This window comes from Xenopus tropicalis, chromosome 5, assembly GCF_000004195.4.
Source record: "Xenopus tropicalis strain Nigerian chromosome 5, UCB_Xtro_10.0, whole genome shotgun sequence".
In the NCBI taxonomy this organism is placed as follows: domain Eukaryota; kingdom Metazoa; phylum Chordata; class Amphibia; order Anura; family Pipidae; genus Xenopus; species Xenopus tropicalis.
In genome coordinates, this window is record NC_030681.2 from 134241151 (window position 1) to 134269095 (window position 27945).

At 38.9% G+C, this 27945-nt stretch overlaps 1 protein-coding gene across 1 annotated transcript in view; it reads left to right on the plus strand.

The window, feature by feature from the left end:
* sntg2 (syntrophin, gamma 2) overlaps nt 1–27945 on the plus strand; it is a 317357-nt gene that overhangs the window by 232240 nt on the left and 57172 nt on the right. The window contains exons 9-12 of the mRNA XM_031902753.1: nt 2646–2773; nt 4590–4719; nt 11956–11994; nt 20574–20690. Coding sequence (XP_031758613.1) covers nt 2646–2773; nt 4590–4719; nt 11956–11994; nt 20574–20690 — 414 coding nt within the window. The remainder of the gene's footprint in view (nt 1–2645; nt 2774–4589; nt 4720–11955; nt 11995–20573; nt 20691–27945) is intronic.

The following is a 27945-nucleotide window of genomic DNA, read 5'->3' on the forward strand; positions in this document are numbered from 1 at the left end:
AATTTTTCTGACGTGCGCACAACTTTTCTCTCACTCCAAATACAGTACATTAAAGACCACTGTTGCTGTGAATCTTCACTGCAGTCTTGCAAAAAAAATTTGCTGATGGAGAAATGTGGAATTTTGCATCGAAACCATGCCGGGTGGGAAAGATATAATTACTTCGGAGCCAAAACAATCCTATTGGGTTTAATTACTGTTTAAATAATTTTATTAGCAGAGTTAAAGGAGAATGCAAGTCAAAATGTAAAAAGCATACTGCCCAATAGTCCTCCTATTGTTTAGTAAAAACGCCACACTTTTGGCTCACCTAATCAAATATTTACTCAGTCACACTTACTTCACATTTTCTAGAACAGGCAGCCATCTCTAAAAAGGTATTCTCCCTTCCTTTCCCTCCTTGCTACATACTGCACATGTGTTTCATTCCCTCCCCTCTGCCAGATCCGCTTCTGATTGGCTGGTGGGCATGTGTAGCTTAGAACAGGAGACAGGATCAAGTTACATACATGCTCAGAGAATAGGAAGGCTGCCGCTGGCACCTACAGGAAGGGGAGAGAGATTTCAGTGATGTCAGTGTAGGCTTCACACTGCTGTAGGCTGCCAGCACCATATCTCAGAGAAGCAAGCAGGGATCTGGGAATTTAGATATGCAGTAAGTACTTAAAAAGAATGCCTTTAGACTTACTTTTAATTAATATTAACCTTTCATTACAGAAAGACCCCTTATCCGGAAAACCCCAGGTCCCAAGCATTCTGGATAATGGGTCCCATACCTGTACAATTAAATAAACCCCCTCCCCCCCAAAAAAGTGCTCAGGCACAATGGACAGAGGAACCCTATGCTAGCTCCCTACCCTAACCCCTACTACAATTTCAATTGCCAAATACAATAGCCTTTAGTGAATATTTTCTGTTTCACAAATTTTTGAGCAAAATGAAATGGGATGGATTTGCCCATCACTAAAGACCTCTTGACCCAGAGCCACAGCAATTTGCAAAAACTGTGCATTGTAGCCAGGTGCAGGAAAAGTGGCAAAGTCTGTGCCCTATTAGCAAGATCAAGTTTAAAGACATTTTTGCACACAGTGCTATGTCCTTGTTAGTAAATTAGGCCCTCTGGGTGCTATTGGCCTTGGTGAAATATAGTACAACAGGTTCGCTATCTCACCCTTATTGGCACGGACCCCCTCTGAGACTGCATCAAGCTGTGGCAATCTAAGCTCATCCCCACATTAGCTCTAAATCACACTGGATAGCTGGATACATGTCCAGACATTTACCTGCAGTATTAAGCTGAAGTGTATTTAACGCATTTCTCTTAAATAAACTCTATACATTTCCGATTCTCAGGTTATTCCCCTCTTTTTCTCAGCAATAAAGTTCCGCCTTTCATATGACTTGTTTTTTTTCCTACCGAGAATGGGATTCAAATAGAATTTTTCTTGCTGAGTGGATCTAAAGACATTAAAGAAAAGGGAAATTGAAGATGAATTACCACTTTAAAGATGATGAAGTAAATCTGTCGCTTTACATTTTTTTCCTTTCGTTATTTCAATATCATTCTTTCTTTGCAAATTCCATGATTTTAATTGGCCAGACACAGGCATCTAATCACGCTGCCGCCTGTTCCCGAGTCTCTCAAAAGAAATCATGCAACTTCTTATCATGAATTTGTATAGCGTTTCTCTGTAGAGGAAGCGCACTTTACACTGTCATCCCCGAGCTACAAAGCTAAGTATCAGTGGCAAATTTATTTCAGCATCATCTCCCAAAAAAATACCAGTAAGTAAAATAGAAATACAGCTACAGTTTCTGTCGCCTGTCTTACATGGCTTTTATGCCTTAGATTTGTAGGGACAGAAAAGTTAGAGTCAAGTTGAAAAAGGAAAATATATGCACATATTTTTCAGGTATTGGAGATGCTGACTGTGTAAATATGAGGCTCAGGAGCTCTGTAACTGTTTGGATACATAGGGATATTACCTACGGTTGTATTCTTTATTTAACAATAAAACCAAAACTCCTTATTCTGATTAAATGAGATGATTATGCAGTGTCCAAAGAGCAACTGTGGACACAAATCACCATGCTTTCTACACATAATAATGTGAATAATTCATGTGAAAGTTGCATCTAGCACTTCCATAATGGGGGTTGCTTCACTTTCATAGCAGATCTGATTCACTAGGTGCCTACTGGCGCAACCTGTTGTGCGAATTCTGGAGCTACCGTCAGGTCCAGGGTGGTGGTAACCCTACAGTTGCCATGTGTTGAATTGTGCAACATTATCGAAAAAGGGCATGAGGGACACATTGGCAACCATGTTTAAGTGCAGGAGTTAGTTTGGGCACAATTACCTTAATTAATTGTTTCAACATGAACTCTCCCTTTTGTCTATTTTAGAGCACCCACATTCAGATATGTTCTTAAACTACTCCTGTCTGTACATTGCCTATGAAAAGGATCAGACTGACCTAAAATAAGTAAATGTACAACAAAGCGGCAACAATAGGTTCAAAATTACACTAATAAACTTGCAAATAATGTTCAAATAACTTGCAAATCCTTAAATGTGTTATCTTTGGATTAATAATAGACTGACTCAAAACCATTATTCTTTGGTTTTTCCTTGTATGCTTTAGGCTCCTTCATCTCCTTCCTCCCCGACAGTTAAACAAGCCAGATATGAGAAGCGATGGATAGACGCACTTTCAATCCCACTATTGATGGCTCGGATATCGAGATTCAGAGTTTCAACAGTAAAGTTAAGGTTTGGGATCTTGCATATTATTGGGGGAATGAAAGATGTATTGCTAATGGAAAAATATGGTTGCAATGGGACAAAAATGGCACCTTGAAATGTAATAAATGTTTGGTAAACATAATTACATTGTGAACAGCACTAAACAATCGCAAAAAAACATTTTATACAGCACTTGTGATTTTTATTACCCCCCCCCCCTTTTTTTTGTTTAAAGGGATTCTGTCATAATTTTATGGAATATTGTTTTACATTGTGTGCATTACAAATAATTCACTCTACTATTTAAATGTTTATTCTTGAACCAACAAATGTATTTTTAGTTGTAACATTGGTGTGTAGGCGCCATCTCAGTGCATTGTGCCTGAGTCTGAGCATTCAGTAGGAGCCAGCGCTACACATTAGAACTGCTTTCAGGTAACCTATTGTTTCTCCCACTCCACATGGCTGAGGGCACCTGGGAAACTAAGAATATGGCTAGGCCGTGTCACACTTCAAAATGAAATATGAAAAAAAAAAATCTGTTCTCTCTTTGAAAAAATTAATTTTAATGCAACATTCTGCTAAAGAAGGGCAATTAACTGATGTGTTTTGTAAAAAACATGTTTTCCCATAACAGAATCAAATCAAATGGCACCATTGATGGTCCAACAGATAGTGGAAAGTCTTCTGAGAAGAACGGAGGGTATTTTAGTAGAGAGAGGCCATAATAATGCTGGTCTTGGTTCTAAAATGTGATGTTGGTCAGACAGATGTCAGTATACATTTGGCCATATAGTGCATGGTAACTTCACAATCTGTTAAACAGACATAGTCAAAATTGTTTGTGTCGCCAACCTAAATGAATTAAACTGGGTGTTTACATAAACGGAGGGCCTTCTCAGAACTAAAATGCTTCATTAAATGAATGAGATAATCCTGGTAGTCGAGTCATGCTATTACAAGGCAATTTATACTCACCAGTAATGTAATAATATTCATGTTGGCCAAGTAATAACATAGACGGTATTTGCCTCATTTCAGCAACATACAAACCAGTAGCAAATCACATTTTTACCAGTCTAATGCGGTTAAACTACAGAACCTATCCCCATAAATTAAACTACATGCCCAGCACTGTTTCAACATCACAAATCAACTTTAAATTTTCTATGTGTTATCTGTAATGGTCCCCCCCGCCCGACCCCATCTGAATATATATGGGTGGCATACAGTACATATTAAAGATTCCAAGATACTGCTAAAGGACAAAAGGAACTTTGCATCTTCCAGACATGCTGTAAATTGCTTTTTCATCTACAAGAACAGTCAGTGAGAAGATCATATCCAAAAAGACAAGCAAAAATAAAAATGTTTCCAATAAAATACAGGAATATTTATAAACCTGTGCAGGGATATTATTTGACAAGTTCTTATCTGACATATTTTCTTTTTCCGCAGAACATATTTACAGCGTATTTATTTCTGGCCGTTCGGGTTTTTATTGGTGTTTAGTATTTGCGTTAGTGGAGCTGTACTGTTTGTACTCTTAAGTAAAGGGCAAAAAACATTTTGTTAATAGGCAATGTAGAATATTATTATTTATGCTTTAGTTCTTCTTTATTCAATTAACAAGAAAATGAAAACAAATATATAACTTGTTAATACAAAAAGATTCATCAAAATACAATATCAAGTTAGCACTTCAGTCGTAAGACTGAAGTGCTACCTTGATATTGTATTTTGATGAATCTTTTTGGAAAAGAAAGTTTTGGTAGAAATCATTGATTTTGCTAAGGGCTAATGGCTGACACCGCTCACTAAAAACTGCTCATGTTTCCTGCAGACGTAACTCATTTGAGCTGCTAGCACTTGATGGGATTTCTTCTGGGATTCTTCAGTTTAATACAGCCCATGACAGTGCTGACTGGTTAAGAGCAATATCAACAAACATCAACGATCTGACACTACAAAATGTACGTTTCTATTTAGTCTCTTCTTTTCCCCCTCTTCCTTCTTTGTCAAAAGCTGAAAATAGCCGTGTCAGAGATGATAAATTGCAAATAATGTTCTGGAACATCATATTTAAAGTAAAGTTCTATGTGAGTCATAGAATGAATTAGTCATGATAAAGTAACTACAGAAAGTTAAAGGCACATTGGGTCTAGTTTATGAAATCCAGGAGGAAATGCCTTTTTTGGTTGCTATGGGTTCCTCAACTTCCCAAAATTGACTTGATACTAGGGATGCACCAAATCCACTATTTTTGGATTCGGTCAAACCCTGAATCTTTCCTAAAGGATTTGGGTGAATACTGAACCGAATCCGAATCCTATTTTACATATGAAGATTTTTCAGCTTCTGTGTTTATGGGACAAAAAGTCACATGACATTCAGCCGACTCCGAATCCTGCTGTAAAATACCGAATCTTGGCCGAATCCTGAACTGAATCCTGAACTGAATCCTGGATTCAGTCCATCCCTATTTGATACACATAATTGTACTGGAAGACATATTTAATATGGGAAAATATGGAAGTATTGGGACTCATTCATCAAAATGTAAGAAATATTCTTATTCTTAAAGGTGAGAAATCTCATTGTTTTTGTTTTATGCTCAGTTTTTCACAATTATTGCATCTTCTTACATCTTCTCAGACTAAGATATGCAATAAAATTCTTCCCAAGTTATACAATATTCACCTAGGCTTCTACTAAATGAGTGGTTCTATAGGCAAGACAGCTGGTGAAAAGCTGATAAATCTTAGTGCAGGTATGGGACCCATTATCTAGAATGCTCGGGACCTGGGGTATTCTGGATAAGGGATCTTCTACCTTAAGTCTGCTTAAAAAATGATTTAAACAGTAATTTAACCCAATAGGATTGTTTTGCCTCCAGTAAGGATTAATTATATCTTAGTTGGGATCAAGTACAGGTACTGTTTTATTATTACAGAGAAAAGGGAATCATTTAACCATGAAATAAACCCAATAGGGCTGTTCTGCCCCAATAAGGGGTAATTATATCTTAGCTGGGATCAAGTACAGGTACTGTTTTATTATTACAGAGAAAAGGGAATCATTTAACCATTAAATAAACACAATAGGGCTGTTCTGCCCCAATAAGGGGTAATTATATCTTAGTTGGGATCAAGTACAGGTACTGTTTTATTATTACAGAGAAAAGGGAATCATTTAACCATGAAATAAACCCAATAGGGCTGTTCTGCCCCCAATAAGGGGTAATTATATCTTAGTTGGGATCAAGTACAGGTACTGTTTTATTATTACAGAGAAAAGGGAATCATTTAACCATGAAATAAACCCAATAGGGCTGTTCTGCCCCCAATAAGGGGTAATTATATCTTAGTTGGGATCAAGTACAAGGTACTGTTTTATTATTACAGAGAAAAGGGAATCATTTAACCATGAAATAAACCCGATAGGGCTGTTCTGCCCCCAATAAGGGGTAATTATATCTTAGTTGGGATCAAATACAAAGCACTGTTTTATTATTACAGAGAAAAAGGAAACCATTTTTAAAAATTTGAATTATTTGATTAAAACAAAGTCTATGGGAGATGGCCTTTCCGTAATTCGGAACTTTCTGGATAATGGGTTTCTGGATAAGAGGTCCGATACCTGTAAAATCTTCAGTAGGAAAAAATACTTGTTTAGTTGAGAACCAACTATGTGAGAACTTGGCTAGTGTTCATGCATTTCCTGCAATGTATTCCTTGAAACATTGGAAACTATGACCAAATAAAGAAATGCAATCACACTCAGGGGCACATTTACTAAGACACGAATCTGAACCGAATTGGAAAAATTCCGATTCGAAAACGAACATTTTGCGACTTTTTCGTATTTTTTGCGATTTTTTCGGCGTCTTTGCGACTTTTTCGTTACCAATACGATTTGCGCGAAAAAACGCGAGTTTTTCGTAGCCATTCCAAAAGTTGCGCAAAATCTGCCGATTTTTTCGTAGCGTTAAAACTTGCGCGAAAAGTTGCGCCTTTTTCGTAGCGTTAAAACTTAAAAGGTACGACGTTTCGCGCAAGTTTTAACGCTACGAAAAAAGCGTAACTTTTTGCGCAAGTTTTAACGCTACGAAAAATCGCCAGATTTTGTGCAACTTTCGGAATGGCTACGAAAAACTCGCGTTTTTTCGCACAAATCGTATTAGTAACGAAAAAGTTGCGACATTTTTCCGAAAAAATCGCAAAATACCGATAATTACGAAAAAAACGCAATCGGACGCATTCGGCCCATTCGTGGCTTAGTAAATGTGCCCCTCAGTGTAGCAAAGCCCAGTTTACTTGAGCAGTAAAAATCAACCAGACAATAGAACAAATAGTTTAGAAGTCATTCAAACCTTTCTCAGCAAACAATATCTGGGCCTACATTTAAGTATCCAATCCTTTCACAATGACTTTTTCTGCAAAGAATATATTGGAGCCTTTTTCCAGCAACATTTTGCAGTAGTCTCGAGAAAACATTTGCTAATGACAAAATGCAGAATTTCACCACAAATCCATAACTGCCAAAATATTTTTCTTATCACTACAAGCTGGAAAAAAAGGCAGAGAAGGAAGGCAAATAATTCAGAAACTAAAAAAAAAAAAAAATGAAGACCAAATGGAAAGTTGCCAGGAATAAGACATTCTATAACAAACTAAACAATTTAAGGTGAACTACCGCTTTTATAGACAGAGATGCTCTGCTTTCTGATCTTCTGAAATACAGGGGCGTCCATTTGTAATCTTGGTTGGAGGATTGGAAATTAAGATCAAATAGACAGCCTCTGGGAGGAAAAAAGGCGATGCAGGCAAAAAGTTAAATAAAGCACTGGTTTTTATTCTATGAATTAAGTTCCTTTTCCCAACTTCATGTTTATTTTGTTGCAAAGTTAGTTAACATCACACTTAGGGGCCAATTCATTAAAACACGAGTTTGAATCCCGAATGGGACAAATTCGGATTAAATAAGATAATTTCTGAAGATCGCAAATATCACGAAAATGCTTATGAAAAAATCATATTAGTCACGATAATATCATATTGGCAATCTGAAAGTCACAACATTTTTGTACCGAATGATTGTAAACAGCGGCAGAACGTTTCCGAATTTTTCGCGCAAGCTTATGAAAAAGTCACGAAAGTCGCGTAAAGTCGGCGCGTCAATACGATTTTGTCGCACAAATTTTGTCGCAAGTCGTGCAGGGGTACCAAAAAGGCACGCAAGCAAGAAAAAATCGGTGAAAATACGCTCAGAGCGTTCGAACGCTCCATGCGTATTTTCGTCAACTTTTTTGTACCTTGCGCAACTTTTTCGTACTTTGTGCTACTTTTTCGTTCTTGCGACAAAATTAGTGCGCCAATACAATTGTATTGTTGCACCGAGTACGAAAGTACGGAGTGCCATTGATTCCTATGGGAGGCTTCCAAAATCATGCACAGAAGGAGCAAAGTCAGAAAGGTTTTCCCGCTGTTTACGATCGTTCTGTACGAAAATTTCAGATCACCAATACGATATTATCGTGACTAATACGATTTTTTCGTGATATTTGCGATCTTCAGAAATTTTTGTATCCAATCCAAATTTTTCCTATTCGGGATTCGAACTCATGATATGATGAATGTGCCCCTTAGATACCACCCCACTTTTTTACAGGGACCTCTACCTTCTCGATGCTGCTGAAACTGCAACTCAAAGAGTACCCATAACTAAATTGTACTTCAATGTAAAAAAAAATTAATTAGCATTGCAGATTTTTCAAATAAAATTTAGTAGAAGATTTTTACGGCAGCTCTGAAATGTTTACAACTTCCCTACTCCTGTATGAAATAAAAAGCAAAAGGTAAAATTATTTTCTAGTAAAAATGTATTCTACCATAAATGTTCAAATTGCATCCTATAAAAGAGATATACTGAAGATATGAAACAAATTAGAAAATCTATAAATGTCCATTGCCATATAAAAAACGCCCTAAAATGATTTTGCAGACACTGCTAGCCTGGGTACCAAGTATTTATTTAGGCACTGACTGGCTGAACATGTACTTATAACTTCATAAAATGCAGCGCTTAGCAGATATATGTCATTTCCATGTTAGGAGGATCTATTCTTGTGGATACAATTTGTTGTGTGTTATACCAAACTAAAGCTGGCCATACACGCACCAATAATATCGTATGAAACCTCGTTTTGTGCGATATTCGGTGCGTGTATGGCAAGTCGGCGAGTCGACTGATATCGCAGGAGGCTGCTGATATCGGTCGACTCGCCGATTGTGCCAGTTAAAAGATTTTGATCGGGCGCCATAGAATCTGCCGCCAGCGCTGAATCGGCAGAAGGAGGTAGAAATCCTATTGTTTCTACCTCCTTATCTGCCTGTTTCAGCCCTGAAGGTTACTGGCGGATCTGACGATCTTTAGTGCGACCGATGGCCACCTTAAATGCCATGGCTTCTTAAGGGAGAAGGAAAGTCTAAATCACTGAGGGGGGGGGGGGTGCCTTTCCTTCTCCTTTTAAGAATCATGCTTAATTCAGAAGCAGGACATATATACAACATTACTTTAATCAGGATACAGACCACACGTAAATAGATATCATTATACTACTAGATACTATTATAGACCTGCCCTCTGTCAATGTCATCCACATGCCCTCTGTCAATGTCTGCTGCCTTAGTCTTCAATCCCCAGCTGCTCTGCATGGAGCGAAGACTTTACAACTATAGGCCCCGCTGTATGGACTCCCAATTTCCCAATGCCCCCACCCCATGACCACGGGGTCTGCCTCCTCTATAGTTACCCTACTGGAATCTGGATTCAGTTCAATTAAGAACCTCACTGCTTTGCATACATATATTAGGGGCTTAGGCAGGGGGAAATACAATGCATTTCAGTAGTACAGGTATCGGATCCCATTATCCAGAAACCCATTATCCAGAAAATTCCGAATTACGGAGAGCCCATCTCCCATAGACTTCATTTTAATCAAATAATTCACATTTTTCAAAATGGTTACGTTTTTCTCTGTAGTAATAAAACAGAACCTTGTACTTGATCCCAATTAAGATATAATTACCCCTTATTGGGGGCAGAACAGGCCTATTGGGTTTATTTAATGGTTAAATGATTCCCTTTTCTCTGTAATAATAAAACAGTACCTGTACTTGATCCCAACTAAGATATAATTACCCCTTATTGGGGGCAGAACAGCCCTATTGGGTTTATTTAATGGTTAAATGATTCCCTTTTCTCTGTAATAATAACACAGTACCTGTACTTGATCCCAACTAAGATATAATTACCCCTTATTGGGGGCAGAACAGCCCTATTGGGTTTATTTAATGGTTAAATGATTCCCTTTTCTCTGTAATAATAACACAGTACCTGTACTTGATCCCAACTAAGATATAATTACCCCTTATTGGGGGCAGAACAGTCCTATTGGGTTTATTTAATGGTTAAATGATTCCCTTTTCTCTGTAATAATAAAACAGTACCTGTACTTGATCCCAACTAAGATATAATTACCCCTTATTGGGGGCAGAACAGTCCTATTGGGTTTATTTCATGGTTAAATGATTCCCTTTTCTCTGTAATAATAAAACAGTACCTGTACTTGATCCCAACTAAGATATAATGAAACCTTACTGGAGCCAAACCAATCCTATTGAGTTTAATTACTGTTTAAATAATTTTATTAGCAGACTTAAGGTAGGATATCCAAATTACGGAAAGACCCCTTATACGGAAAACCCCAGGTCCCAAGCATTCTGGATATCAGGTCCCATACCTGTATAGTGTTCCAAGCCAATGTTTTGTAGATGGGAGCTATCTCCCACAAAGAATATTGGTGAGTCCAAGCAGTGTTGGACTTGAACATCAAAAGCCCACCAGAGACCCTGATATTAAGGGCCCTACAATTGGAGCCCTAAAAACCCTGGTATTCCTATATTTGAGAGGTTTATTGCTCAGCTGTTCAATTGTAAGTGATTACTATTGCCTAGAAGGCCCCTTTTTTGCCCACTAGTTGCTAGTTTATTGATGTTTATAGAAAAGATTTTATACATAGAGATATCACAGCAACCAGAGTGGCAACTTCACAAAATACACATGTAGGACTATCCAGTATAAATAAATTTAAAGCAACTGGACTTGTTTGGTAATCATTGAAGACGTTTCACTACTCATCCAAGCAGCTTCTTCAGTTCAACTGACTGGTATGGGAAGTCCTTGGTATATATACTCTTTCACTAATCCAATCACAATGGCACTTTGTAACTCTTCAGAAAGGTGTCATCTGAAACTCACAGAGGTGTGAATGCTGTGGAGTTACTTTGAAAGGATTAGTGGAAGAGTATATATGCTGAGGACTTCCCATACCAGTCAGTTGAACTGAAGAAGCTGCTCGGATGAGTAGTGAAACGTCTTCAATGATTACCAAACAAGTCCAGTTGCTTTAGATTTATTTATACTAGATATACCATGACCTGGATGAATGAAAATATTCATAGACACATGTAGGACTACTTCTAAGTGGGCAGCTGTGCCATCCTGTGTGTTCTGTATGTTGCATTATTGCTGTACAGGAGTTAATGCTCAGTGAACCAGAAAGGGCAAAGGGTCCACTAAGGTCAGGTCCCACGGGAAAAGTCCCAGTACCCCAGCTTGCAAGTTCCAGTCCAAGCTTTCACACACTTACACATCTATCTTGCACACAGGCTGCTTCAGGCTTAATAACTGGGTTGCCCTTGGTTCACTACAGTATATTTGCAGAGGCCAGAGCATTAAGAAGGGAGCCTGTACTATATGTTACCTTTACAAACCCAGATCAAAGCACTTAGTAATGAAAGGCAATCAGTTTAAATGTATCAGTGTCAAAATCTTTAGAAAATGCTCAGCTTTGTACTCTGGGTCTATTCTTTGAAAAAATAGTCTTTGTGATTAGCCATTTTTCCACCTGAGGCTAGAATGGGCGAGGCTTTTTTCATCAAAGTTCAAGAAAAGTCTGAACTGCAATTTAAATCATGTTCACTTACTGTAAAAGCTGAAGAATTACTAAAGTTTTTACCTGTTCTTTTAAACTTTATCATTTTAAGGTTTTTATTTTGTAAATTATTTTATGTGTTATTTTAGAATTTGTAAATGTAATAAAATTATAAATAAGAATTGATTATATTTTCTTTTTTTTTTAACAGATGAAAATGATTAACAAATGCTATTCTATGTGTGATCAGGTAAGAACCACTGGTGAGATATTTAGACCTTATTTAATTTTTTTAAATTTTTTATTTTTTGTATCACTTCTTTTCGTTTAATCAGTTCTGCAGGTTTTGAAATCCTCATGCTCGGGAGATTCTGAACTGTTTTGTGTATTTCTGCATGAAATTCCAGCCACAGGTGGCCAGTATGGTTAAAAGTAGTGATGAGTGAATTTTTTCTGCAGGCATGGATTGTTTCGTGAAATGTCCGAGAAAATTCACCACAGAAAAATTTGGTGTGCGTAAATTTTTTTTTGTCGCGCAACAAATTGGGCTCGGTTACATCAAAAAAGGGCCAGGTTGCGTTAAAAGATGGAGCGGTCGCGGCAAAATTTGCCGCAGTGCATCAAAAAAAGTGTGGGCGACAAAAAATAGACGCTGGCAAGAATAAACAGATGCGGGTGCCAAAAAAAATTGTGCGACAAATGCGTTAAGCAAATTTTTGGCGAAACACATTTGTTGCACAATTTTTTTTTGTCGCCCGCATCTATTTTTTGTGGGACAGATTGCTCATCACTAAGAGATTATGGCTGACATAGCTGAAAACAAAATTGTTTTTGTGCTTGCCACTTCTAAGAATTTACCAGAATTACTCTGGCCCGTCCCTATCTACTATGGTACATGGGCACACCAGTATGTTGAGCTGTTTCTAAATTGATTCAAGGTATCATGCTGAGACAAATATTTTGTTTCATCTATGTGACATGATGGATACAGTTGTGGTGCCAAATGCCTTTTTATTCCCAGACTTACTCGGTTTAGTGCCCTCTCCGTCTCACTTCTGTGGTGTTACTATTATTGAATTCCTGGTTTGTGATGTTGGCCTGTGCTTGAGCCCATCTTGCCTGCTGCATTCTCTACTAATGGATATTCTTGATACTGACTTTGCTGCCCTTTCCAATCCTGACCTTGATGTGCCTGGTGATTATACTGCAACCTCATTGTCCACAATTCCCTAATCCTTCCCATCTGTTTCTATTGGGGTTTAGAAGAGAGCGGCAAGGGCCACCTGTATCACTATGATGGTTATAGGTCCTACATATGAAGCAGCACCTTATCTGGAAAGAAGTAATGTTTTTCTTAATCTATCTGACAGCCTTCTATTTTTTATTCTGTCCTATTCTCGGACTGACATGGACTTTGTTGACCACTCTTCAATGGTAATACTGTCATTTGGGTGATTACCTTTGTATTGCTAATTTCTCACCTCCCTGCTAGCTTGCTTCTGCTCTCCAATGGGCTCTGCTGTTGATTGAACATATTATCCTTCTGCATGACATACTTCTGGAAATTCACTCTGAAGCTGTTGAATTCCAACTCACAATACACACAATCAGCCTTTGATGTTGGCGAGATTATAGCTAAGGGCTGATGAGTGGGCAACTCTAGTGTAAACTAGGCATCTCTTAATTATTATTAAACAATGTACTGTATGTGTTGCTACTATTATTGTTCACCTCCTTACAATCCACAGGCAATGGATCCATAGGCAAATGGTAGTGTGGATAATGGGAAAAATACCAATCATAGATATAAAGGAATTAATCATATCATTAACAGTAGGAGATCTTCAAACTCTTTGATGCTTTGAAGATTTTTAAATCTGGAAATAGTTTTATTTGCATCAGTAAACAAACCAATGGATATTTTTAAAATTGTGAAATGAATGAAGGTTACTCAGAGCACCTAATAGAGATGCAGAAACTCATTCGATATGGGAATAAAAAGTATTATTGTGGTATTTAATAAATGACCATTGTAGACACCAGATCAAATGTAATTAAGCTGTGAATACTTATCAAGGTACACAATTAGCTTTGCATATTATTGATGCTCCTCACATGTTAACCATAATTATATTTCTGCATTTCAAGGCACTTAATGCTTTGTAGTGTTGAAATATAGCTAGATGACTAAGCTTTTTTAAAGTACATTTATTCATATAAATACACATATTAATCTGAGAAATAAACAGACCAGGGGAAAGAAGAATATGGATGGGTGGATAGCAGTGTAATTGCCTACATTTTTATGATATTTGTATATAAATGTCAGGCATATTCTGTACATGTATGGGACACGTTATCCAGAAAGCTCTGAATTATGGGAAGGCCATCTCCCATAGACTACATTATAATCAAATAATTCAAATTTTAAATAATGGTTTCCTTTTTTTCTGTAATAATAAAACAGTACCTGTACTTGATCCCAACTAAGATATAATTACCCCTTATTGGGGGCAGAACAGCCCTATTGGGTTTATTTCATGGTTAAATGATTCCCTTTTCTCTGTAATAATAAAACAGTACCTGTACTTGATCCCAACTAAGATATAATTACCCCTTATTGGGGGCAGAACAGCCCTATTGGGTTTATTTAATGGTTAAATGATTCCCTTTTCTCTGTAATAATAAAACAGTACCTGTACTTGATCCCAACTAAGATATAAATAATCCTTATTGGAGCCAAAACAATCCTATTGGGTTTAATTAATGTTTTATTGATTGTTTAGCAGACTTAAGGTATGGAGATCCAAATTACAGAAAGACCCCTTATACGGAATACCCTTGGTCCCGAGCATTCTGGATAACGGGTCCCATACCTGTAATAGGAAACTTTAAAATTTACTAAATGAGCTAATCTGGCAGTCTATTGCCAACAAGTATTGTAGTAGAAACATTTTCTTCAAAACAATCAGACACCACATCAGCTTGCTTGGAAGGCGAAAGGAAACATTTGCCTTTTATATGATGCTGAGGAGAGTGTGGTTCCCAAACATACAACACTCTAGTGCATTCCCTCTTATTTACCTGATTAATTTATAATCAAACTAAGCACCTACATAGGGGTACGATCATTTAGTAACACTAGTAACACTGAGACATAGAAGATGAGACTCTGGGTGGACCCTTGGGGCTGGTGGGAGCCCCAAAAGTGTATTTAGAAGAAGCTTGGACTTTTTTTTTTCCAATTTTTGAAATTTGTTTTGGGTTTTATAAACAATCCAGCTTTTGAATGACAAGAACATCCAAATAGTATTTCAACAATAACAGAGAAACATATTAAGCCTAGATACAAAGTAAAATTCCAGTGCTCCTTGTCATTTATAATACTAGGCACATGAATAAGATAAAGGAAAAATCAAACTGTCCGTTGTCAGAACTGCTTATGGTTAATGGATTGGATTTTGATAACCGGGGGGAAGGTTCCAGGTGGGTAAGGTGTCTAAAGTTGGGCAGAAAGTCAATAGCCAATAGCCCCCAGCTGACAAAATTTCCGTTTGGCTAGGGCCTGATCAAAACATACATCATCATTTACTGAACTTAATGGGAACCAGGGCCGGAACTAGGGGTAGGCAGAAGAGGCAGCTGCCTAGGGCGCAACGATTGGGGGGCGCAAGGCAGCCTCTCCTACCTACCCCTAGTCCGCTCTCTTTAGTCATTGCCCCCACCGCTTGTCCTTACGCGGTGGGGACAATGATCCATCGAATCACAACGCGAACCCCGCCCCCACCCACGCGTTCAACTGCGCATGCGTGCCAAAGGGGGGGGAGGCGAATGAGGAAGGTGCAGGGGCAAGGTGGCCGACCGGGTTGCCTAGGGCACCCGGGCGGCTTGGCCCGCCCCTAATGGGAACACAGTCTGGCAGAGTCTGCTCTCTATTATTTATTCACCATCGTGGTTAGTTGAGCTTGTTATCATCGTTTGCTAGCCAAAGCCGCCAAGTGGCCCAACGATTTTGTTTAGCTTTATATGAATCAGTGCATAATTCCTCAAACTTGCGAATGTCCATTTCTGAGATCCATTCCGCGACAGTGGTTAATATTGTAGATTTAAGCTTGGACTTTTTACCCCAATGAAGGAGTCTTGTTCCTTTTATAAGCCCCAATCACTTTCTAATGGATAACTATTGTATGTTCTTAATGCTATCTGTTATGTCTTAGTTATTTATTTGGTGGAGGCTAGGGGCAGCCATGCCCAGAGAAGTGACTGGGAAACAGCAGATTATTATTATCAACCTAATGGAAAACAAAACAGAGCTTTGCAGAAAGAATCAAGGCTGCAATTTTCACTGATACTGATAGTATTACAGTGGACACTGAAATCCTGAATAGGAAGGGGAAAATAGGCCTTGTAGTGTATAAAATGGCAAGGAGGACTTGTATGTAGTCCTGTATGTAGCAAGGTAGAACCTCAATGTGCTTTCTATAACACCCTGAGCTTCTCTTTAGAATAATGGGGACACTTTTTAATGTAGCTTTGTTTGTGTATATGTAATAGGGAAAATATTAATGGAGGGGTAGGGTTGTTTATACAGAAGACTTCAACTATTTTTGTGTTCATGAGACCCAAAAAGTGGAATGTGAACTTACATTTAATTGGTAATCTAAGTTCAGTGTGTGTTTTGCATTAAATCCTTCGCCACCCTACCATATACTGTTACAGGAGGCAAACAATATGGAACACCTGCTCACTGCAATCATCCAACTGTGGCTCGCTGCAAAGAATGGCAGAAACATTACAAGCGAATGAGATAGAACTTAATTTATTTAAAATAATGGTGATTGACGTGGTATGTGTATAAATTTGAGCTTGCAGTAATTTGGAATTATGTTAGATAATCAAGCAAGTGACAACTTGGGTGAGGAGTTTTGACATTAAAATAGGTTAATAATTGCCGAGATGTCACTTTGAAACTCTTCTTGCTTTAAGCATATTCCTCACATTACTATTGAAATCCTTAAATAATATTTATGGCATCGGCAAGTGGTTTTAATTACTTTTTGAGTCCAGCCCTGCAAGAAAAGCTTTTAAGGATTGATAAAAGGAGATTCAGTGAACATTTGCTCAGTTTATCTTTAATAAATAATCTCACTGCATCTTCACAAATCAGATGGGGACATATCCACGCCGTATTAGTGCCGCGATAAATTGCGCATTGAAAGCACTTAGTTTTCGTCTAATGCATTTTTTATTTAATCACCTTGATTCTGTGGGACGTTCTGTAAAATCAGAACTGCAAAAAAAAAAAAAAAGGATTGAGTTTAGCAGTTTCTTTATTAAAACAGTGATTGCAGAATTAATTTCATTGAAAGCGTACAGTTTATCTTTGGTAACAAGAAGACTATGGGGGTCATTTATAAAGTTTGTGCAGCGCATATTTATTTGCATACGGTTGTTTTGTAAATGTTTTCCCAAACACCTAAATGTTTTACTGTGGTGCCCATTTTCTTGCAAATCGCATGAAATGCGCATTGTGCACAAATATTCTCAAGACTGCACCCTCCTCATTGGAACCAACCCCGTACCTCCTATCCCTAATGAAACTCAGACATCTTGGTTGGAAAGAGATGGCCGCAGTTGTTTATTTATGTAATAACAGTAAACATCACTTAACATGTATAACATTGTCAACTTGTAACCAAACCGTTTTTATAACAAACATTTACTTAAACTGGCAACCTTGCCTTACTCGCCCCAATGGCTCACCCTGCTCTCTTTCTGGTTCCTGCCTCTGTTCTCCCCAGCAATATACCAGGCTGCCTACCTTCCTATCAGGACCTGCCAAGCTACTTCTACTCCTTGTCAAATACCCCTTTTTAACTTCCCCTATGGCTCTGTGTAAAGGTGCCCTCCACTAACTACGACAACAAAAAACACTCCGCCTCCTAGGGAGGGAGGGTGGGACACTGCGAGCTGCTGCTCCTCCGGGTGTCCTGCGCCAACTAAAATGTAAGGCTCATGTTCCTGTGTAGCTCTTCCCCCCCTACAGCCAAAGCCCAGAAACTTTACAAACTGGCCAATCACAGACCCAGCAACTTGTGGGAGGAGGGTTGCCTCTCCTAGCCCCGTCAACCCCTGCTTCCCTACACTGCATTATGGGTCATTGTGGCAGATTTATTATAATTAATGGGGGGGGGGTAATCCTGGTCAAATTGAACTGTTGAGTAAATCCTAAAGTATCATTTTTTTTTATCAAGCTGTAAATATTGTAGGAATATGGCTACATGGGGAGGTTTATTGGCCTGTGTATTAGCCCTCCATACATGACTCGCTGTCATCTGGTATGGTGCCTGTGGATTGGAAGAAGGCGAATGTCATTCCTATATTTAAAAAGGGAGTAAGATCTCAGCCTGGCAATTATAGGCCTGTAAGTCTGACATCCGTGGTGGGCAAGTTATTTGAAGGCTTGTTAAGGGATCACATACAAAATAATGTAGTGGAGAATGCCATTATGAGCAGCAATCAGTGTGGTTTTATTAAGGACAGGTCATGTCAGACAAGTTTAATTGCTTTTTATGATGAGGTAAGTAAGAAGCTGGACAGTGGGGATGCAGTAGATATCATCTATTTGGATTTTGTCGAAGCTGTCATGACAATGACGAAACAGAAGCATGGCAGAATATTGAAGGGAAACCATGTGGCAGTTTATCCTTTTATTTTGTAGAATCCAACAAATCCTTCTATGGATAACAAAAAGGCAGTTCTGAAGTCCCACAAAAGTCTAAATAAAACTCCAAGTGAATAATGGCCGAAGGGTAGTGAAGTGGTAGATCCAATGTGCAGTTCTTCCCTCTCTCTGACGACCCACTACAGGTCTCTCTTTGGGGCTCTTTTTATGTCCCTATTGGCCCTGCCTCCCAGCAAGTCCTTATTGTTATTTTGCAGGGGTGCGTAGATATTTTAATCCCAGGGTAACTGGATTATCTGCCCCAGCTGGCTCTGCCCATTGTTCCTAATCAGGGGCAGACTTGTTGGAGCCTTTTGGTATCACTTCCTAATCTCATTAGAGAGAAATTAAATCAGTTTCTCTGCCGTGTATCACAGACCCTTCACAGAAGCGTTTGGTACAGCACCCCGCAAACGATGCTTTCTAAGCTAAGGTCTGTTGGTCTTAGTGAAGCCGTTTGCACATGGATAGGAAACTGGCTACAGGATCGGGTACAGAGGGTGGTTGTTAATGGTACATTCTCTACTTGGAATAAAGTTCTCAGTGGGGTCCCTCAGGGTTCTGTACTGGGTCCACTTTTGTTTAACTTGTTCATAAATGACTTAGGGGAAAATAATTCTATCCAGGATGTGGCATCCTTGCAGCAGGATCTTGACCAACTGGCAATCTGGGCAGCTAAGTGGCAGATGAGATTTAATGTGGATAAATGTAAGGTCATGCACCTGGGATGTAAAAATATGCAAGCCCTGTATACCCTTAATGGGACTGCACTAGGCAAATCCATAATGGAGAAGGACCTTGGAGTCCTTGTAGATAATAAACTTGGCTGTAGCAAGCAATGCCAGGCAGCAGCTGCAAGGGCAAACAAGGTTTTGAGCTGTATTAAAAGGGGTATAGATTCACGGGAGGATTATTCTTCCCCTTTACAGAGCGCTGGTAAGGCCCCATCTAGAATATGCTGTTCAGTTCTGGTCTCCAGTGCTCAAACGGGACATTATTGAATTAAAATGAGCCCGCCTAACCTGGAGGTCACTGTCTTTTAATAATATGTAATACTATATCTGTCTTTTGAGTGATTACCCACATGAATAGAATGAACTAGTGTGTTTTCTTTCACCAGTGGTATGTTCAACTATCTATAAAAGAAAAAAAAGCCAAAACGGTCTACAAATGTATTTCAATTAAAAATATCAGGCTTTCTAGAAATAATGAGAAGGTTTTTCAAAGGGGGAGCAATAAAAATCGAGTCTTAAGCAAGCCGCTGTGTCCGGTGCATTTGGAGCCCTTTTGCATATGCGTTTTTTTGGGGGGGAGCATTCACAATTAATATTTTTTTTGTTCATATAAATTCGTGTATAGATGTGCTGAGCATGTGGGGTACTATTTTATAAATCAGAGTTCCCTTACTGGTCTTGTTTTTACTATCTTTGGCACCTGGAGAGCTGTGCTAGATCCTGGCAGTGTGTCTGGCCTCCTACAATGGAGATGGTCCGTCCCACCAACTCTTCTTGTTGCCCTTGTGGGTTTACTTATATGTTGTGCAATACACTATTGTACACTATACTTGTGTATGTGTGAAACTTTCTGCTGTTGATTGGTTGGTGTGTTACGTCACAGCTGTTGGTGGATATTTAATTCTGTCCTTGCCATTTGATACATGTTAACAAAGTTAACTTTACATGCCCACCACCATTGCTGCAGTGGCTGGTATCTGGGTATGGAATGTTTTTTTAAGGCATGGTAAGGACAGTTTATCCGATTTTACAAAAATGTTCAATAAAACTGTGGCCAGCCTCTACCAGTTCAAAGGAAATATAGTCTCAGTGTCTTTTCTAATATTATCTAACTTAGTCTCAGGTGAATTTCACAACTTTCCCTACAGTACTGAATTTATTAGAAAAACTATAAAAAAGAATAGAATATATAGTATTGCTTTCTGATGCTCTTGGTGTGACTGATGCAATCAATCAATCAATCAATAATCTAGATGTCACTTGGGATCCTTTATTCTCTACTGAGGCCTGAGAAGCAGCATTAGGCTTCAGTTAGTTTTCATGTCAATATATTAGACTTCGGTTTCACAATAATATTTTCTTTCTTTTCAGATCATTCACATGGGCTGGGTGAGTGAGAAAGTCCAAGGTTCTGATGGATCCCACATGTATAAATTCAAGTTCCTGGTTTTGAAGGGCTCATCTTTCTACATTTTTAAGACGCCACCAGTAAGAATTTTTTTTATATAAAGAGATTACATTCGAAAAGTTTTTTTACTTGTTTAAATATCATCTTTTTAAATCACAAATAACCGATTTGCAGACTCAGCCGATGTTGTGTTGCCCGAGCATGTAGGTAGTAGAGATCTACTGATGGACACTTCCTTACCTATCACTCTCTCACACAGCACAGGAGTAAACCACCAGGGTCCAACAAATATTTTTTCAAGCAAAAATAAAAAGTGGGTTTACTTGGATAGGTTGAACTTGATGGTCTTTTTTCAACCCTATGTAACTATGTAAAAGGGAAACATTGTGTTTTTTTGTGCAATATTCCTGCACAATTGTAATGTCATAGCTGTTTTATGTAAGCTAGAATCTGATTCAACTTCCATATTCCAAATTTACAACCAAACACACACACACATATTATGAGCTGGAAACTGGGGAGGAGTTTGGAGGGTTATATATTTTACCCCAGTTTATCTCCTATTTGGGGGTTAATTCCCCTGAATATTTTCACCTGTTGGGTAATTAGCATATAGACCTGGGAAGCACAGTGAGAAAGCCGATAGGCCAATGCAACACTGAGCGTATGGCGCATATTTCAGGCCCATGTGGCCAATATCCACCGAAGATGTGAAGTCTAGCGTTTTTTGGCAGATATCGGCTACATGTGCCTGCACCCAAGCGTATTTTATTCATTCGGGTGCAGGCTCAAGGTAGGCAAAAACTACAGTAGCGGGGCGTATTCTTGGCAAGCAGTTTTTGGTTTGCCGAGAATACGCCCGTGTGGCATCAGCCTTAGTGAAAAGAGTAGTAGAATGAAAGGCTGTTAGCAAATATCTGGAAAGGTGTATATTTTTTAATTACAAAGGTACAGTCATTGGTCACACTGTTATTGTGGTTGGGCCCTACAAACCCTGAGCCCAAGGGTGGCAAAGTTTTTCTTTGTCTCTTTTTGTTTTGTTTCTTCAATTTAAAAATGTTTACACACTCTGGATTTTAATAATAAAGTTGACATTTTCAGTTTAAAGAGCCTATAAATGTATGTGTTTGTATGTATTGTAAGAGTAGCACTGGGACACAGTTTGATGCAGTGTATATTTCCCCCAGATTCCACTTCAGCAAATGTCAGTTTTGCAATGGGAAAAAAATACAGTGTTTATTTTACTATTGTTCAGCTTGAGTAAAAGCTGGTTTACAGAATCACTGGGGCCAATGAACAAAAGTGGCTGATTCCTCCATTCCAGTAGGCTGCTCCAGGTGAATTGGGTTCCCAGTCAGGTAGCTGCAAGGTGGTTAGGCTGCAGCTGCGCAGGGGTGGCTCCCTAAGAAGAGGAGCTGGGATTTTCAGTGTAAGGCTAATGCCACACGGGCTTATTCTCAGCAAGCCAAAAAATGTACCCTACCTTGTGTGCACCTGAATGAATGGAATATGCCCAGGTGCAGGCACATGTAGCCGATATCCATCAAAAAACGCAAGACTTCATATTATCGGTGGATATTGGCTACATGTGCCTGCACCTGAGTGTATTTCGTTCATTTGGTGCAGGCACAGGTAGGAATGTATGGCACTATTTTTGGCAAGCATTTTTCTGCTTGCCAAAAACGCTAAGGGGCCCATTTACTTACTCACGAACCGGCTGAATGCGTCCGATTGCGTTTTTTTCGTAATGATCGGTATTTGGCGATTTTTTCGGAAAATTATTGCGACTTTTCCGTTGCCATCCGAATGTTGTGCAAAATGTTGCGATTTTTTCGTAGCGTTCGGATTCATTCAAGCTTCAGTATGGTGACTTTCCTTGGGCCGGGTTGGAGCTGCAGAGTGCCATTGAGCCCTATGGGAGACTTTCCTTGGGCCGGGTTGGAGCTGCAGAGTGCCATTGAGTCCTATGGGAGACTTTCCTTGGGCCGGGTTGGAGCTGCAGAGTGCCATTGAGCCCTAAGGGAGACTTTCCTTGGGCCGGGTTGGAGCTGCAGAGTGCCATTGAGCCCTATGGGAGACTTTCCTTGGGCCAGGTTGGAGCTGCAGAGTGCCATTGAGCCCTATGGGAGACTTTCCTTGGGCCGGGTTGGAGCTGCAGAGTGCCATTGAGCCCTATGGGAGACTTTCCTTGGGCCGGGTTGGAGCTGCAGAGTGCCATTGAGCCCTATGGGAGACTTTCCTTGGGCCGGGTTGGAGCTGCAGAGTGCCATTGAGCCCTATGGGAGACTTTCCTTGGGCCGGGTTGGAGCTGCAGAGTGCCATTGAGCCCTATGGGAGGCTTTCCTTGGGCCAGGTTGGAGCTGCAGGGTGCCATTGAGCCCTATGGGAGACTTTCCTTGGGCCAGGTTGGAGCTGCAGGGTGCCATTGAGTCCTATGGGAGGCTTCCAAAATCATGCTAAGTCTGAAAGTTTCGGCTGCCGCTTAAGAGCGCTCAATCCGAAAAAGTCGCGACAAGATACAAGCGAATCGTAATGGCTACGAAAAACTCGCGTTTTTTCTCGAAAATCGTATTGGTAACGAAAAAGTCGCGACAATTTCCAAAAAGTCGTAAAGGTGCCGAAAAAAAATCGCAAAAAATATGAAAAAGACGCAAAATGTTCGTTTTCCTATCGGAATTTTTCCAATTCGAATTCGTGTCTTAGTAAATCAGCCCCTAAGTGTGGCATTAGCCTTAGAGAGAGAGAACCTTGGTGAAAGCAGAGCTGCTGTTTTGAGTGATCTTACATCCCTGTAAACTTATTTGAGCATTTGGTTTTGTAAGGGATGGGACACAAGTGAGGAGAAAATATCTATGTATTAGTTAGAGCTAGTGATGAGCAAATTTTTTCGCCAGGCATGGAGTCTCTGCAAATTTCCTGCATTTCACCATTGGCGAATTGTTTCGCGAAAATTCACCATGGAAGAATTTGTTACACGTCAAAAAAAAAGTCACGTTAGTGTCAAATTGTGCGCAGTCGTGTCAAAATAGGCACCGTCACATCAAAATGGACACAGTCGCATCAAAATTCACCACGGAAAAATTTGTCTTGCGCCCAAAAATGCCACATAAAAAAAGGCCCGGGCGACAAACACATTTCGCAGATTTTTCACCGTTTTGCAAATTGTCTGGTCGTTTCACGAATTTTACAGCAAAGCAAAACCAAACAGATTCCCTCATCACTAGTTAGAGCCAGACAGGCTTAGGATTTGTTGTTTTCTGTATTTCCTTTTTCTATTTTGTTTTGCCTCTCTCCTTGCCTTAAATAAACTGACCAACGACCAGTTACATTGAATTGAACTGTCTGAGCCTCTGCTTTGACGTGTTTGAAAGTGCACCCACAGGTCTTGTCCCCAGTGAGACCACGGTCCAACTACCTGAAATCCTTACAGTATATACAAGAGTGCAGCATTCCCTGGAGTGGAAGTACAGGTAGGGGATCCCTTATCCGGAAACCCATTATCCAAAAAGTTACGAATTACATAAAGGCCATCTCCCATAGACTCCATTATAAGCAAATAATTCTAATTTTTAAAAATGATTTCCTTTATCTCTCTAATAATAAAACAGTACTTGTACTTGATCCCAACTAAGATATAATTACCCCTTATTGGGGGCAGAACAGCCCTATTGGGTTTATTTCATGGTTAAATGATTCCCTTTTCTCTGTAATAATAAAACAGTACCTTGTACTTGATCCCAACTAAGATATAATTACCCCTTATTGGGGGCAGAACAGCTCTATTGGGTTTATTTAATGGTTAAATGATTCCCTTTTCTCTGTAATAATAAAACAGTACCTGTACTTGATCCCAACTAAGATATAATTAATCCTTATTGGGGGCAGAACAGCCATATTGGGTTTATTTAATGGTTAAATGATTCCCTTTTCTCTGTAATAATAAAACAGTACCTGTACTTGATCCCAACTAAGATATAATTAATCCTTATTGGGGGCAGAACAGCCATATTGGGTTTATTTAATAACTTAAGTTATTGAGATCCAAATGACAGAAAACCCCAGGTCCCGAGCATTCTGGATAACAGGTCCCATACCTTTACTTGTAAGAAAAGCAAATTCGAAATACAGTTGCTTTATGACTTGTTCCATGAGGAAGGGAAGGTGGGGCAGTAAATTCGGCATGCATGAAGCTGAAACTAACTAGTACAGTATATCCTATGGGAAGGAAATTTCTAGCGCTGTCTATAAAAAACTAAAAAGTCACTGAGTATGACTAAAAAGCATTTTTGATATGCCAGGTTAAGTTGCATTCATTCAGGAATCTTTTTTGAAGTATTTGATTTCGACGAAGTTTCTTCAGCATTTAATAAATAGCATCGGCTAAGTCTGAGACATCAGCTGAAACGGATGAAAGGGAAAAATGCATTTTTTCAAGCTTTGATAGATAGGGCCTTAAGTGTAAACTCTTTAATATCCTGTGCTTTTCTGTTTTGAATCAGAAACCCCTCAATTCTCCATTGCATTAGATTATAAGAGCTTTTTCTCAATCCATGCTTCATCTGTGATGGCAAAAAGCAGTGGGATATAAGATGTCTATAATGATGTTCTGTCCTTTTCCATAATGGTGTAGGAACATTCAAGCATTTTTGTAGCCTTTTATCTTAGAACCAAATGTATTTTAACCAGATACATCCCAGGGCAGGAATATATGTTCTTGGCTTCTATGTACAAAGGGTTTTTTTTTTATCTGAAATAGTAAATTAACTTTTTGTTTCAGACAAAGAACAGAACTCCCAAAAATGCTATTAATGTTCTTATGTAAATTGTCAGATTCAGATTAAGCTCAGACCATCCCACAAGTCACTGAATGAGTTCAGTCTTCTTTTATAACTAACTTTGATGCACCAGTGACTCTACATAGCATCTCTTCATTAAAGGAGAACTATGTCATAATGCCATATTTTATATACTAAACTGGCTGCACTAGCCTAAAGGTTCAGCATCTCTATAGTACAGGAATGGGATCCCTTATCTGGAAACCCATTATCCAGAAAGTTCAGAATTATAGAAAGGCCCTCTCCCATAGACTCCATTATAAGCAAATAATTCTAATTTTTAAAAATGATTCCCTTTTCTCTGTAATAATAAAACAGTACCTGTACTTGATCCCAACTAAGATATAATTACCCCTTATTGGGGGCAGAACAGCCCTATTGGGTTTATTTCATGGTTAAATGATTCCCTTTTCTCTGTAATAATAAAACAGTACCTTGTACTTGATCCCAACTAAGATATAATTACCCCTTATTGGGGGCAGAACAGCCCTATTGGGTTTATTTAATGGTTAAATGATTCCCTTTTCTCTGTAATAATAAAACAGTACCTGTACTTGATCCCAACTAAGATATAATTACCCCTTATTGGGGGCAGAACAGTCCTATTGGGTTTATTTAATGGTTAAATGATTCCCTTTTCCCTGTAATAATAAAACAGTACCTGTACTTGATCCCAACTAAGATATAATTAATCCTTATTGGGGGCAGAACAGTCCTATTGGGTTTATTCAATATTTAAATGATGTTTAGTAGACTTAAGTTATGGAGATCCAAATTACAGAACAATCCCTTATCCGGAAAACCCCAGGTCCCGAACATTCTGGATAACAGGTCCCATATCTGTAGTAATGATATAGGTCTTTACAGTTGTCATCTTGGAGAACTGTCTGGGACAGTGGGCTCTGAGCAGTGATGACCGATTTTTTTTTGCCAGACATGGATTTGCAGCGAATTTCGGCATTTCGCTATTGGCGAATTGTTGCATGAAACTCCTGCAAAAATTAGTCACGGAAAAATTTGTCGTGCATCAAAATGGGCGCAGTCGCGGCAAAAAAAAAAGACATTATCAAGCAGAAAATGAGGCTGGCCTGTTATATAAGCTGATAAGCTACAGTGCTGATTATTAAATGCTGATGCTAATTGCACTGGTTTCAGAGCTGTGAATCCGAATGATTTCATATTTCTAGTCTATATATACGGTATATTGTGAGTGGGTCCCTAAGCTCAGTAGCATGTGCTGGGAATCAACAGAAAAGAAGATGGGAGCTACTGGGGGGATCTTTGAAGACACAGATCTTCCCTGCTAAAGGGCTTTGGTTGCCTTGGGCTGGTACCGAACCCCAAAACATAAGACTGTGTCCCTTTCAGGCATTATGGGCTTCCTGGAACTTCATGTCTACTCAGGTACTTTGAAAAGAAACCAAGTTATAGACCCTATTTGAGTCAGAGACTAACATTAGCTCTTCATTAAGAATGTGAAACATATCCTTTCCAGGCATTATATGTTTCCTGGAACCTTAGTTCTTCTTGGGTACTTTCAGAAGAAATCAAGTTAGACCTAAAGGCTCTTTTACTCAAATAAGGTCTATAACTTGATTTCTTCTGAATGTACCCAAGAAGAACTAAGGTTCCAGGAAACATATAATGTCTGAAAAGAATATGTTTCACATTCTTAATGAAGAGCTAATGCTAGTCTCTGACTCTAATAGGGCATCCTGGAAGTTCATGTTTTCTTGGGTGCTTTAAAAAAAAAAGTTATGGACCCTATTTGAGTCAGAGACTTTACAAAGAATTACATTTTTAATAAAAAAAAATAAAAATATCTCATTTTGGGATTCGTGGACCTTCATGTCTTCTCGGGTACTTTCAAAAGAAATCAAGTTATAGACCGTATTTGAGTAAGCATTGACTCTAGAGTTATAGTGAGAATAAACCTTACCCACCCATTTAACTCTGATAGTAACATGTGCTGCAAATGTCCTAAGGAACAGTACAGATCTATCATCTGGGGAGCCACAGGGCAATGCAGTTATCCCAGTAAATGATGCATGTTGAGTTATTGGGTATATGTTCAGGAGCCCATCAGATGCTGAGTAAAGCTGCTTTTGTTTTAAGTTGTCACAGGGGAACATGTTCGTGTGAGTGGAAGATTTTAATTCTTTACATGAGCAGTTGTGTATTGCAACTCAATTCTGCATCGTCAAGATTACAAAAAAAAACCAAAACAGCAACAAAACATGTATTTATTATGGTTCAGTTGTTTAGCAAAAGTAGGGGTAATGGCACACAGGGTGTTACTACATGTTCTGGCATGCCAGTAATTAAGTACCTCAGGGCAAGGTGCTACTCTATATGTTTCTGTAGTCCACAGACCCATCATCCTTATTTCCTTGTATTATTTTTCTTTCTCTACATTATCATTCCTTGTATTTTTAATCTTCTCCTCTTCCTTCTCTTAATACAAATGTTTTTACCTCCTATAAGGATTCATTTATATCTT